Source organism: Paroedura picta, chromosome 9 (assembly GCF_049243985.1).
Source record: "Paroedura picta isolate Pp20150507F chromosome 9, Ppicta_v3.0, whole genome shotgun sequence".
NCBI classification, from domain to species: Eukaryota; Metazoa; Chordata; class Lepidosauria; order Squamata; family Gekkonidae; genus Paroedura; species Paroedura picta.
Window position 1 is genome coordinate 49,564,620 of NC_135377.1, and position 13,293 is coordinate 49,577,912.

A 13,293-nucleotide genomic window follows, 5' to 3' on the forward strand; every position below is an offset into this window, starting at 1 on the left:
AGAGAATATATTACATATTGAGATGACAGGCAAATGAAATGGTACCTCATTTGCCAGCATGGTCAAATAAACTTTGTATTATAAGAAGAAGCTAAGGAATTTAAATCTTAAAAAACTACGTGCCTAATTACCAACTATGTAAACCATGACAGTGTACAAACCAGAAAGTATACTTAAGAGAGCTAAAATCCACAGAACATTTCAAAGGATATGCCGGGGGAAGGGGGGAAAACTGAAATTGTATGCTTTAGGGTTTATATTGAATCAATTTTGAGCCATTAACAGTAGAATCACATTAATGAACGGTTCATTGTAGTTAGGTTATTTAGGATTAATGTTTCGTAGAGTTCGTGTTGTCACTAGGAAGAGGAATTGATGGAATCTGAATTTTTGTGTTTGTTATTTAAATAGTTCTATCTTGTGCCTTACCTGCTTTTCGTGGTGTCAGTGACATAATGTGATGATTGATTGTAAAGAAGCTATGTGGAAATTGCACCAATCAATATAAGATATTTATCTGGGAGTTCTTCAGGTCAGTGGTCCCCAACCCCCGGTCCGGGGACTGGGACCGGTCCGTAGATCAGTCGGTACCGGGCTATGGCTCCTCCTTGTCCTCCTCCCCGGCTGCTGCCTTGGGGGCTTGCCTGCCACTCTGCCGCCGGCTCACCTTTGGTGCTCTCCGGCGACCAACATGGCTGGGGCTCCCCCTCAGCATGGCACTGCACAACTGCTGCTGGCAGCACCCCCCAGCGGGTGGCAGGAATTTAGGGGCGCCGGAGGGGAAGCAAGTGGAGCAGGGGCTCAGGCAGCGGCGACTACTGCTCCCAGGCCTCAGTAAAATTGTCAAGCGTTGACCAGTCCCCAGTGATAAAAAGGTTGGGGACCACTGCTTTAGGTTACCTTCTGCATATATTGAGGTTCAGGTAGTCTAAAAATATATCAATTCTGAATGGTTGATATTACAATGACTTCTGACAATTCTAATTCTCAAAGTATTTAGTTATGAAAAACCTATTTTAATTCCATGCGATTTGATTTGATTTATTTATTTACTTACCGTATTTGCCGGCGTATAAGACGACCCCCCAACATTTCCACTCAAAATATAGAGTTTGTTACATGAAGTGCACCCAGCGTATAGGACGACCCCACCACTTGGAGGCATGTTTTTCAGGGGGGGGGAAAGTAGTCTTATACACCAGCAAATACTGTACTTACTTTATTTTTGAGATTTCAAACCTGTCCCTCTCCAAAATTGGCCTTGGAGTAGGGACCAAATAGCAGAGCATTTACATCAAACTTGGATCTGACACTTGGATCTGATTTCATGTCATGAAAATTTGCACAGGAACTTAGCAAAAATACTAGAGTTTGTTCATAAAAAGTAGATTTCCAGAATTCTGTCTCTTGTACAAATTAATATTTTGAGATTGATTTTAAAAAAATGAAGCATTAATTATTTTAAAATACTAAATATCTGTATATTTTTAATTAAAGAAATTTAGTCATTGTTTTAAACAATATTTGGAAATTTGATTTCCTGGAGCAAGATCAGTCAGAATTTTTATTTATTTGATTTATCTGGTGCCCTCCCTGCAAATCTATTGAATTATGCCGCTTTATTACCAATTCATAAATTGCTTCTCAAAAGTCAGTAAACATACTTCAGGTGGCTGAGACTAAGGGAGCAAATATCTGTATTAATTAGATATTATTTAAGTCTCCATGTTTGTTTGTCTGATTTACCTAGGAAAAACTTATTGTTTCCAACGAGCAAGAAGTTCTGCGTGTCCATTATCGAGCTGCAAGAACACTAGCTAATCAGACTTTGCCATTCAGTGCATGCACGGTACTGCTGGATGCTGAAGTGTACAATGTGCCCATGGACACCCAAGTAAGAAAGGGCTGGAAGTGAGCCCCATTGAGTCGCCCTGAGTAGTAGTAAACTAACAGCTGTTTACAGTTGCTGTTAGTCAGTGTTCTTCAGTTCATTCTGTGACAGTTTTGGATAAAAGACAGATTGAGGCTTGTGCCAATTTATTTAGAATTACCACCTTTTTATTTAAAATTTCTGTTGGTAAGCAAAAAAAAAAAAAAATTAAACACCCCAATAAAGTTCACCACAAGTGCAGAACCTATTCATAGAACATTTCTTCAAATAAATCCCTCTGTGTCCTTCACTCCACGTATGTGTGTTTGTGTGCACATGCATGAGCACACAGACAGTATGGCAAGGAGGTAAAATATTTGCGTTTCTGTAACTCATGTCCCCACTTAGTCTTTCCCTTCTAAAATATAAGTAACTTGTATCACTGCGGGGAAAAGTGAATGGGGATGTGGGAAGCATGTGCACAAATCCACTGCTTCTTGAGTTTCTTATTTATTGCTCATATTTATTTTATATTATTAATCCTGCCCTGATTTGGGTGGCTCAGGCTAGTTGATATCATTGTATCTTAGAAGCTAATCAGGATCGGCCCTGGTTAGTACTTGGAGACAACCAAGGAATCCAAGGTTGCTTCATAGAGGCAGGCAATAGCAAACCAGCTGTGTTTGTCTCATGCCTTGAAAACACTGTGCCTCAGCTGCTACTTAACTGCACTTTCAACTACTTTTTATGTTACTCAAAACAATTTACAATATACTCCCCCAAAGCCAAGAAAATATACTCTTGAACCCCCCCAAAAAATACTCACAGAAGAGCACAGTTTAACAACTGCCTGCCTGGAAAAAAATGTATGAAAACCAGATCACTTGCTAAACTGACAGAGGTGATTCTGGACTTGGTATTGGAAACCATGCTTGGGGACCTTCTTGGATTATGTTCAGGATTTCATGGCAACCATTGTATTGAGCATTACATATATATTGGGGCAGGGATTCATGTAACTTTCTGCGCCAAACTGATTTAATGCTGTTGTCATGGTCAGACCATAATCTACTCAAGACTTAATATGATTTATCTTTATTCTTTTGTAAAAAGATTGTGAAGGAGCAACCTTTGAGCCTTATGGATCCCATGAGAATGCTTTGGGGGGTTTGAGAAATATTTGTTTGCTGCAGTAGTGTGGATTATTTTGCTCACTCTGACTGATGTGAGTGGGTTGCTTGATTTTTGAAGGCTACCACTTGCAAATAATTTTTTGTTGATTGCAGTTACCTAAATATATTAAATATTTGAGGCATTTGTTTAGCAGTTATTAAGATTCTGTTGCCCCAGGCTCCAAAAAGAAAAATCCTTGGTTAAATATTGACCTATAATCCTTGGCCAAGTATTCTATCTTTAGCTTTCCATTGCTGAATAAGATGATCAAGGACACAGTGGTAGAGGAACCTTAGGTATTTGGGAATTATCTGTCTTTCCTTAATCCCTTAGAATCTGCCCACACACCTGGTTATCAAACAAAGAGCTTTAATTGTGCTAGAAATATATATATCTAGAGATAGACACAAGAAATTCTTCCCTACTTGATAGATTGCTTTTAAAATGGCCTTCAATATGATGGAATATTCAATCTATTTCGACCATCCATTTAGACCAATTAGAGCATTTGATAAGCATGGTCTACTGACAGGTTCAGATGGGTTTTGTTTAATTGGATGCAAAGTTTCCATTGAGGAGGCAGAATCATTTCACTGTGATGGGACATACTTTGCAAGGCTCCTCTAGGATTTTGTATTATTTCCAATAATTAGGGATTAGGAAAACTGATTTTTTTGCAGAAAAATGATTCTGGTTGACAGTACTGATATGGTTAATCTTCTCCATTAATGTTAAGAGGGGTACATTTAGATCATATTTCATTAATAGAGAAGATGTACTGCTGTGAATATCTTCCATCTGCATTTGGCTCATAGGCTGTGTTCTTTCAGACTCAGCTGATTTCACCACACAGATTCATACCACTGTAATATTTAAATTGATTTAGTGCATTGTGCTCTGTGGAGCTGCCCTCCAGGACAATTTTACAGCTCCAACTGATGCAAGATTCAGCTTCCTGCTTGTTTGGGTGGTTGGGCAATGTTTCAATATACAGCTGATCTTAAAATTATTACATTGGTTTCCAGTATGCTCCAAAGTTCAATTCACATTCCTGATTTTGTGATGTTTGACTAATAGGTCTCTCATTAATTCCTCTCTCATATGAGCTCATGTGCTCAACAACCTTAGTGGCCTTTATTCAGCTTAATTGTGTAATTATAATTTAATTCTTGTGGCTTCTCTGTTTTGGTCCCCTTAACTGTAGACTTGCACAAGGTACAAAAAGTGCTTGCCTTCTGTCTAGTTTCACAGAGCTTTTGTGATTAATTATGATATGCTTATCTTTTTTGATATTCTAACTGTGTTTTAATATAATTGGTTGTAAAGTGCCCTGAATACAGCAAGGATATATATATTAGATAAATAAATTAGGTCTAATTAAAAAGTTACTAGGTCTGGATGGCATACATCAGAGTTCTTAAGGTGTTACAATGTACACTTAGTTGTCCCAATTATTCTGTATGGAGTAGCCATAAGAATTGTTTCAATTAATGAAAATATTGACCATCTTCTTCTATTCTTTTTGCAGAAATTATTAAATATTCCTCGTTGCGTAGCTGGCGTGGCTCTCCGTTCAGAACTGGGCCAACCTTCCCTTGAGGCAAGGGCTTGGTTACAAGTATTTAGATTGTTCATTAAGTCATATTTGAGCAGTAAGGGCTATCTGGCATTCCTGAAAGAGGACCCTTATAGGTCAATATGGGTTAAGACTGTCTATGAGAAACTCTTGGCTCTTGGTGTTAACCTGGACATTATCCAGGACCTGGGCTTTCATGCAGCATTTGCTTTCATGAGAAATTGTGTAAGATTAATGGATCATCAAAGCTCTGCTTTTAGGGCACACTGCACTTATTTTGCTGTCTCCCCTTTAAATGCTTCCCATACCCGTTGAGTTCCCAAAGGCTTTTAAGAGCATTAATCCTGGCCAGACTAAATGCCTGCTCCTTGGCAGTTGTGGGGGAAAGATTCACATTACCTTATTAAGAATGAATCTGTCCCTTAGGTAAGATCAACATGATTGCTCAAGATTTTATTGGATAAAAGGAAAGGAACAGAAAATGTAGAATTGCTGGTTTTCTAACAAAAATCTACAATTTTAACTAAAATAATAATTATTTTCTGAGGACTGAAAGTAGTCAACATAACAGTGATTTTAAAATTGGTTCAGGGGAAATTGTAAGCAATTGTTGAGGAATATTGGGTATTTAAAAAAAAAGAAAATCCTGCCTTACAAACCTTTTGCATTTTTGAGGACATTAACCAACAGAATGAAATGAACCAGTAGGTATATAGGACTTCTGTAAAGCTTTTATGTGAGTCGCATGAGAAAGGTTCCAAAGTAAATTTAGTAATGATGGGATTACAGGTAAAATATTCAGATATGTGCAGGGACAATCACAGTGTGACTAATTTGTATGTGAGTAGAGAAACTAATTTTTCAAGTGTGAATTCTCATAGTAAAGAGCAAAGTGAAAACTTGGAAGTAGAAGCATTATATATGAATCCCATTATAAATCAACAGAAATAGTGGTTACACATAATGGATGGTGAGAGAGGTCACAAGTTAGAACAGATGAAGTGGTAAAAGATGATAAATAGTTCAAGTATAGATTAACTGACATTGATACAAGATTATAGTCAAATATTGGAATCTCATTCTTTCTTACCATCCATTATATGTAATTGTTAGTTCTGCTGATTTATGACTAGATTGATACCTAACTTTTCTAGTTCAAACAAGAACTTTTCTCCTTACATTGAGAATTTATACTTGAAAGATTCATGGTGAAATTCATAGCCTCTCTGCCTCGGCTCTTCCCCGAGAATTCCCAGTATAGTTTGCTCTTCATATATCTGAAAAAAAATTGCTATCATGAAAACACAAATAGAAATTAATGTTATTAGTCTTTAAGGACTAACAAGGCTACCCTTAGGAAGGTAGAACAGGGACAGTCCTTTTATATGATTAAAGAATAACAAGCAAAAATGAAACAGCAATTCTTGTGATGGAGGAAAATAAGTAGTGGAATTCTCCTGAGGACCTGCATTGGGTCCAGCATCATTCAAATTATCCATAAACTTAGTCAAAGATTAGCAGTGAGGTAGTCATGTTTATGGGCAATTATTTCCGGTATGCTGAAAATCAAAGTGGGCTGTGCAGAACTTCAAAAGGATCTCTTTAAAGTAGAGGAATGCATGATAAAATGACAAATGAGGTTCAGTATGAGTAAGTGTTGCATACCAGGGCAAAATTTTTAACTTCACATATATATTAACAAGATGTGAACTGTAATGATCCGGGGGGGGGGGACTTTTTATTTGTGCTGAATAGCTTACTGAATTGCCAACTATGAGTGTGCATTCAGTTAATCTGAGCTTTAAAAATACTTTAATTATTAAGTCAGAGATATTTATTTATTTGTTACTTTCTTGTCTGCCCAAAAAGGCTGGCCCAAGAAATCTTGAAAATATTTGGGATGCTCTGGAACAACCAGATAGTACAATTAAAGTTCATATAAAGAGCTGTCAGTTTCTTTAAATGTCTTCACGGTGAGCTCTGGGTAAAGAAGGCATTTAAAAGTACTGTGAGCCCTTTAAATGTCTTTGGAATTCACTCTTGCTGCCACCTCAGCTTGCAAAAAGCATTTAAAGTTTCTTTTAAAGTTTAAATGCCATCTCCTTCCCCTCCATTTGAAACAATGGAGGATGGAGGCACCTTCTTTGGGAGCTTATAAAATTGGGCCCTCTAGTCAAATCTTTTTCAAACTGGATTTTATAAGAAGCACCAGCAGTTACCCTGCAAATGTTGTCCCTCTACCTCAAAAAACAACCTTCCCCAGAACACTGGATAGATTCTTTATTATACCCTGTGGAGCTGAATACATTCCCAAACATTTACCAAATCCAAATCCCATACCAATATTGGGATTTGGCAGTATCAGAAAATATTTGTCACACTCAATATCCTCAAACCTAAAAAACACCTCGGGTGAGTGTTTTTTTGTTTTTTGCAGACCTTTAGTGCCAGCTCACTGAGCAGTATTGTGGCAGGGTGTCACATTCCATCCTGAGATTGTCACAAAAGCCACATTTGGAATAGTTTGGTCTTATCTCAGAAAGGATGTCATTTAAATACCAAAGAGGCCAGCCAAAATACTCAAACTGATTAAATACTCTTTGTGAGAAAGGCTTAAAACATTTGGGGCCCCAGGGACAGGACCTTGTCAAGATTTTAGCATTATATACAGTATAAAAGAAATGGATAGACATCTTTCCCCCTTTCCCATATTATTAGGACTAAGGATCTCTCAATGAAATTGAATGGTGTGAGATTTGTGTGTGTTAAGTGCTGTCAGTTGCTTCTGGGACCTCCCAAACATCCTATCATTAACAACCTTGCTCAGGTGTTGCAAATTGAGGACTGTGGCTTCCTTGATTGAGTCAGTCCATCTTATATTGGGTCTTCCTGCTGCCTTCAGCTTTTTGTAGCACTATTATCTTTTCCAGCAAGTCTTGGCCTCTCATAATATAACTGAAGGATAATAGACTCAGTTGGGTCATTTTAGCTTTAAGGAAGAGTTTTGGTTTGATTTGATTAAATATATTTGTCTTTTTAGTGGTCCATAGTATCTGTAAAACTCTCGTCCAACACCACATTTCAAAGGAATCAACTTTTTTCCTGTCAGCTTTCTTCACTGTCCAGCTTTCACACCCATACATAGTAAATACTATTGTATAAATTATTTTTATTTTAGTCATCATTGACACATTTTTACACATAAACAAGTTTTCTCAACCAGGATTTCATGAAACACTAGAGTTTCTTGGCAGTCCTGGAAGGGTTTCCTGAATGAGTGGGTGTATATATTTATAAGATTTGTTAAACATTTATCAGGTGATATGACCATATATGGTCACATTGACCTGCCCCCTCCTTCCCAACAATGGGCCTGGAGGGAAGTGGAAGGGAAGGAGCCCCAGTGACTGTGAACACAGTTATGCTTTCCAATCATATTATGTATTGCACCACTTCTGGGATTTCCTGAAATCTGAAGGATGTTTCAGGGGTTTCTCAATGGTAAAAAAGTTGAGAAAGGCTGCAGATAAGGATCTTTTCTCACTGCTCTTTGCAGTCTCTTTTGGATGATGAGCTAAGAAATAGAAATCTTTAACAATTTCCATTTCTTTTTCATCAACCTTAAAGCTACGTAATGCCCCAGTAATCATCACCTTCGGCTTCTTGATGCTCATCTGTAATCCTGCTCTGGCACTTTCTGTTTTAACCTTCATCAGTTGTTTCAAGTGTTCACTGTTTTCTGCCAGTAGTGTGGTGGTATCTGTAAATCTCAGCTAATGTTATTTTCACCAGTTTTAACTCCACCTTCATTTAAATCCAGCTTTCTTCCTTTTTTGTTGTTCTCTTCTATATTTTTACACTGGTTATCAAAATAGTTCTCTTTGTCTCTGTGCCAGTACCTAGAATGCTGCATTTAGACCTCATTCTATTTCTGTCACACGTTACTTTTGCTTCTCATCTTTCTATAGTATTTTTAAGAATTTCATCAGTCATCCCATTGAGGTTCCTCTTTTTTTTTTTTTTACTGCAAGATAGCCTTTGCATATTCTTCCTTGATATTACCTCTGGTTTCAGCCTATACTTCTGGTTCATGTTCACTTAAACAGAGGAATGCAAACTCTGTTCTTTACCTGGTCTTTAAATTCTTCAGGAATTATATTAGATTATATTTTGGAGTTTTTCTTTAGCTTTATTCAAATTCTATTTGATTTCTGTATTGGCCATTAAATGATGTCCACATATATAATCATCCGTACAGTTGCCTGAATGTGCTGTCTTCAGAGAATTCTGAGAGTTACTCCCCCTGCTTCATTCTGTGCCCCAGCCCAAATGTTTTGGCAATATTTGATTCTATTTTGTTGCTTAGGTCTGTGATCTGTTTCTTCCTGGACAATTACCTAAAAGCTTTTCATTTCTTCCTCTTCTGCATCTTATGATAGTTCCATTGATGGGCTTTCTGTGAATTCTGATAGCTATCGTTCAGTCAGAGTTTGCATTATAGCGTCTGATTGCTTGTGCTTCATCTTGCCTCATTATAGAGCAATTCAGTTTCTTCTGTGTTTGTGATTCCCAAATAATATACATTGTAATTTTCTAGCCGAAATCCAGTTGTAATCCAGTCAACTTTAGTTCACTCATCAAGATTGCAATGGTTTAATGTGCCATTTCTCTTTTATATGATTTCAAGCTTACCTCAATTCATGTTTGTCATGTTTCATGTTCTTATTATTTGTGTCAACAGCTTTGGAGTTTTCTTTTACATCCATTCACATCAATAACTGAATATTTAATCAAATTGCACCTTTCCTAGTGCTATCTCAACCGGGGGGGGGGGGGGGCTGTCTCCTAGTACTATATATATTTTTTTCATTTTGGACGGTCTGTTCATAGGTTTTCAAGGTATGAGATTATCAGAAGTTTACCATTCCCTTCTTTTGCTCAGTACTGCCATTGTCTGTGATAACTCTCCTTTTGTATCCATCTTTAAGTACAGCACTACTCGTACGTCCTCTACTGTGATAGGTCTTCTTTTGCATCCATTCACAGCAATAACTGAACATTACTCTTTCCACTACTGCTGCTGCCCAGGAGCTACCCTTCAAGGATTCCTCCACCAACCTCACCATTGGAACTGTCCATTCTCTTTTGCTGGTGTGGTGGTTGATTGATTCCTGAAAGGGGTGGATGCATCTTAGTCTGGTGTCTCAGCTGTGACCATTCCATCTTGAGTGACTCTGCTAGCTTAGCCTCTTGACAGAGTCAAAATTTGCCATGGTGTTGCTCTCAATTTCACTGACACACACAACCCTGTTCACCACTACTTCAGAAAACATAAGCTTTTATAGAATTCATTGCCATAAGATGTAAGGATGGCCAATTAGCTTAGTTGGCTTTAACATTGCTTTAGGTTTAAGTTTATCATCTGCTATTAGCTAAGATACCTAATTAATCTCTTGGTTCAGAGGCAGTATTCCTTGCTGGGGAGGAAGAAGAGGGGTGGAACAGTAAGGGAGATCTAGCCAGATTTTCTGAAACCATTTGGATGACTGCTGTTGGAAATAGCATGTTGGACTAGATGTATCTTTGTTGTGATCCAGCAGAGCTCTTTTTATGTTCTTATGACTTGAGAGGGTTTTCAGTTTTTCAATTTTAGTTTACAAAAGTTCTTCAAATCTATTTAAAGTAATATTTCAAATGTAATGTATCATATTAATACTCTAAAGAGAATGAAGTTAACAACATGGCAGATAATGAGGATAACTTGATATCTTTTATGAGTTGGATTGTGTTCAAATATGGTGACTTATTCTGATTGGGTTAATTTATAAAGAGTTGATAAATTGGCCCATTCAGAGTAAAGAATATTGGTAATTTAGAGGAACTCGAGCATCATCATAAAAGTTTATTTTATTTTTCATAACTATAAAACTTTTAGAGATCAAAGGAAAGTTTTGTAACAGGCAAATTGAGTATTATTGCCATATAATAATGTATATTGTTAATAATGTCTATTATTTATATTGTTAATAATTTTTAATATTTTTGGGGTTTTTTACAGACCGATGATGGGAAAACATCTGTTAGAGATCGATTTAATGCAAGACAGTTTATGTCATGGTTACAGGATGTGGATGATAAATTTGACAAGTTAAAGGCAAGTGTGTTTATTGTAACTTTTTCCGAAGTTACCTTTATTATAAAATTACAATAAACTCTCTGTCTCTTGTTACATTTCTTCCCAGTCAATAAACTATAAAAGATTCAAGTGTAAATGAATACGTAAGTCTTCGTTAAAAAGCTTTTTAGTGGATATGTGAAACTCCTGCACAGGAGTGGGTTTTCTAATTTCATGCATTATCATTGCTTTCAGACTGCTCTCAGTGGGCCCCACTATAGTGTTGTAAGTTGCAGGTAGTGAAGGATAATACAGAAAAACCCTGATACATGCACTTAAGCTCTTTAGAAATTCTTTGATTTTGTCATTGCCAAGGGTGCTAAATATCTGAACTCTAAATTATATGTTTAATAAGTAATAAGCGAGTAATAAGTAGATCTTTATTGTATAACAGGAATGTTCAGCCTTATAAAACTGGGGAATAGAGCATCCATTATGTATAATTACTTAGGGTCTCATTCATTAAAGCATTGTTCAAGTTCAGGAGATCTAATTTGATCTGAAATTTTTTAAGGCATGGAAAAACAATGTAGAAATGGCTATTATTTTGGAAACAAACACTTAGTGTAAGTTGATACTGAGAATTAACCAAGTATAATAATTTCTATTTTTTTAACTTCTTCAAATCTTAAGAACATCTTATAATAGTTAAAGAAGCCAGACAAATGATCATATGGATATGATTAGTTCATGGACTGCCAAATTGGACAGCCCTTCTTGAGAGGATTTGTGTGGTTAACTTTGAAATAGACTGGGAATAATTGAATATTCATCTGTTTACTTTGAAATAGACCTGTCTGTTGATGAGGCAGCAACATGAGGCAGCAGCTTTAAATGCTGTACAGAGACTGGAATGGCAGCTTAAACTACAAGAACTTGATCCTGCAACTTACAAATCAATCAGCATTTATGAAATTCAGGAGTTCTATGTTCCTCTTGTAGATGTTAATGATGACTTTGAATTGACACCTATATGACAACTACCATCTCTTGACTTTCTGCTTAAGGTTGTGGAGCATAAATGTAATTACTTGTTTAAAATATAGGAATAATATGGAATAGTTTTTTCCAATATTCCATATATTCCTCAGAAATGTTTCACCAGAATCACATTCAATATTGTAAATGCCAACCATTTAGTAATAAATGGTGTTTACTTTAAATTCTAAAGCCTGAAAGGCATCTCCCTTCCCAGCAGATTATTTATATATAACAATCTTTCCACTGAAGATCTAACAGCGCTGGCAGCTGTTACAAGAGAGCCACTGAAAAGTACTTATTACTTAAAGTCCATTTTAATGATTTTTCTTATTAAACTCCTGCAGAAAAAATATCAACCTGTGGAAGACATTACAAGTTTTGGGGATGTGGGAAGTGAGTCTGTTCATCTTATATAATTTATAGGTTAATTGTACAGCTTTCTTTTTGGAAAAAGATGTAATGTTTTCATTTTTTTAAATAACTTATTTTATACATATTGCACAAATGTAAATAGTGCTGTATTTAATGTTCAATCCTGTATAAAGATAAATATTTTAATTGTAAAACTGTTCTGTCTAATGTTTTATTGGACCAAATTTGTTGCTCCTTATGTGTAGTTTGTAGGCGACTTTCTTTTAAAAGGCATGTGTTTGATTTAGCTGTTTGTTTCATCACCATCACTGTAAAGGTTTGAAACTGAGCGGTATTGCATGCTAGTTCAGTTCAAGCTTTCCTTAGTGTGTGGTACGTAAACAAGAGCAACATGTGGTTGCCAATCCACCAAGCACTGTTTCTGCACAAACTCCGTTCTTTCTGAGGAATTTGCATGAGTGTCCATTTCAGTGTACTTTTCAGCAGTGCTTAATGGATTTCACCTTGACTTCTCAGAAACATTTATTGCTCTGCTACTGTAATGCCATGCCTGTGACTTACTGTGCTGAGAGTATTTTTGTTTAAAAATTTAAGGATTATAACCTTACGTGCTGATCTCAAAATTAGCCTATTCTACCCAACCCCTTCCAAATGCCTCTCAATGAGAAATTGTTAAATTGTACATTGTCTATTTTAATATTTACCTATTAAAGCATATGTAAATAGCTGTAAATACAATGTGTAATAAATTCTATTGGTCATGCTAACAAATGGTTGAATCCTTGTGATGGTGAAATTTTCATCCTTGAAGTTTTATACAATTTGACAAATAAATATTTGAAAGTTCCATTATAAGATAGTACTGGTATATTCTGAGTAATTTTCTTACAACGTTTAAGCAACTACTAATATGCTTCTATTATATTAACAAAATGCTTTCTATCATGGTATGGAATATGTGGACTGAAGAACTATGGGAAAGAATATTTAAATTAAGATCAAATTCCCTCCCCACCCCCATGGTCATGAAAATTACTGTTACATTGGGTCAGGCACTATCATTCTAATGTACCTCTCGGGATTATTATGACAGAATTAGTTTTAAAAAATCATCTATGTCTCTTCTGATTTCCTGTGAAGATGAAC

General features: G+C 36.3%; 1 protein-coding gene across 3 annotated transcripts in view; it reads left to right on the top strand.

Moving 5' to 3' along the window:
• ANKRD12 (ankyrin repeat domain 12) overlaps nt 1-13,006 on the top strand; it is a 57,195-nt gene extending 44,189 nt beyond the window's left edge. For 2 of the 3 annotated variants that reach the window (XM_077352747.1, XM_077352748.1), the window contains exons 11-14: nt 1,751-1,894; nt 4,572-4,643; nt 10,678-10,773; nt 11,586-13,006. In XM_077352747.1, coding sequence (XP_077208862.1) covers nt 1,751-1,894; nt 4,572-4,643; nt 10,678-10,773; nt 11,586-11,771 — 498 coding nt within the window. In that variant the 3' untranslated portion in view covers nt 11,772-13,006. The remainder of the gene's footprint in view (nt 1-1,750; nt 1,895-4,571; nt 4,644-10,677; nt 10,774-11,585) is intronic. The other variant, XM_077352749.1, reaches the window with a different exon arrangement.
• Nucleotides 13,007-13,293: the final 287 nt, after the last annotated feature.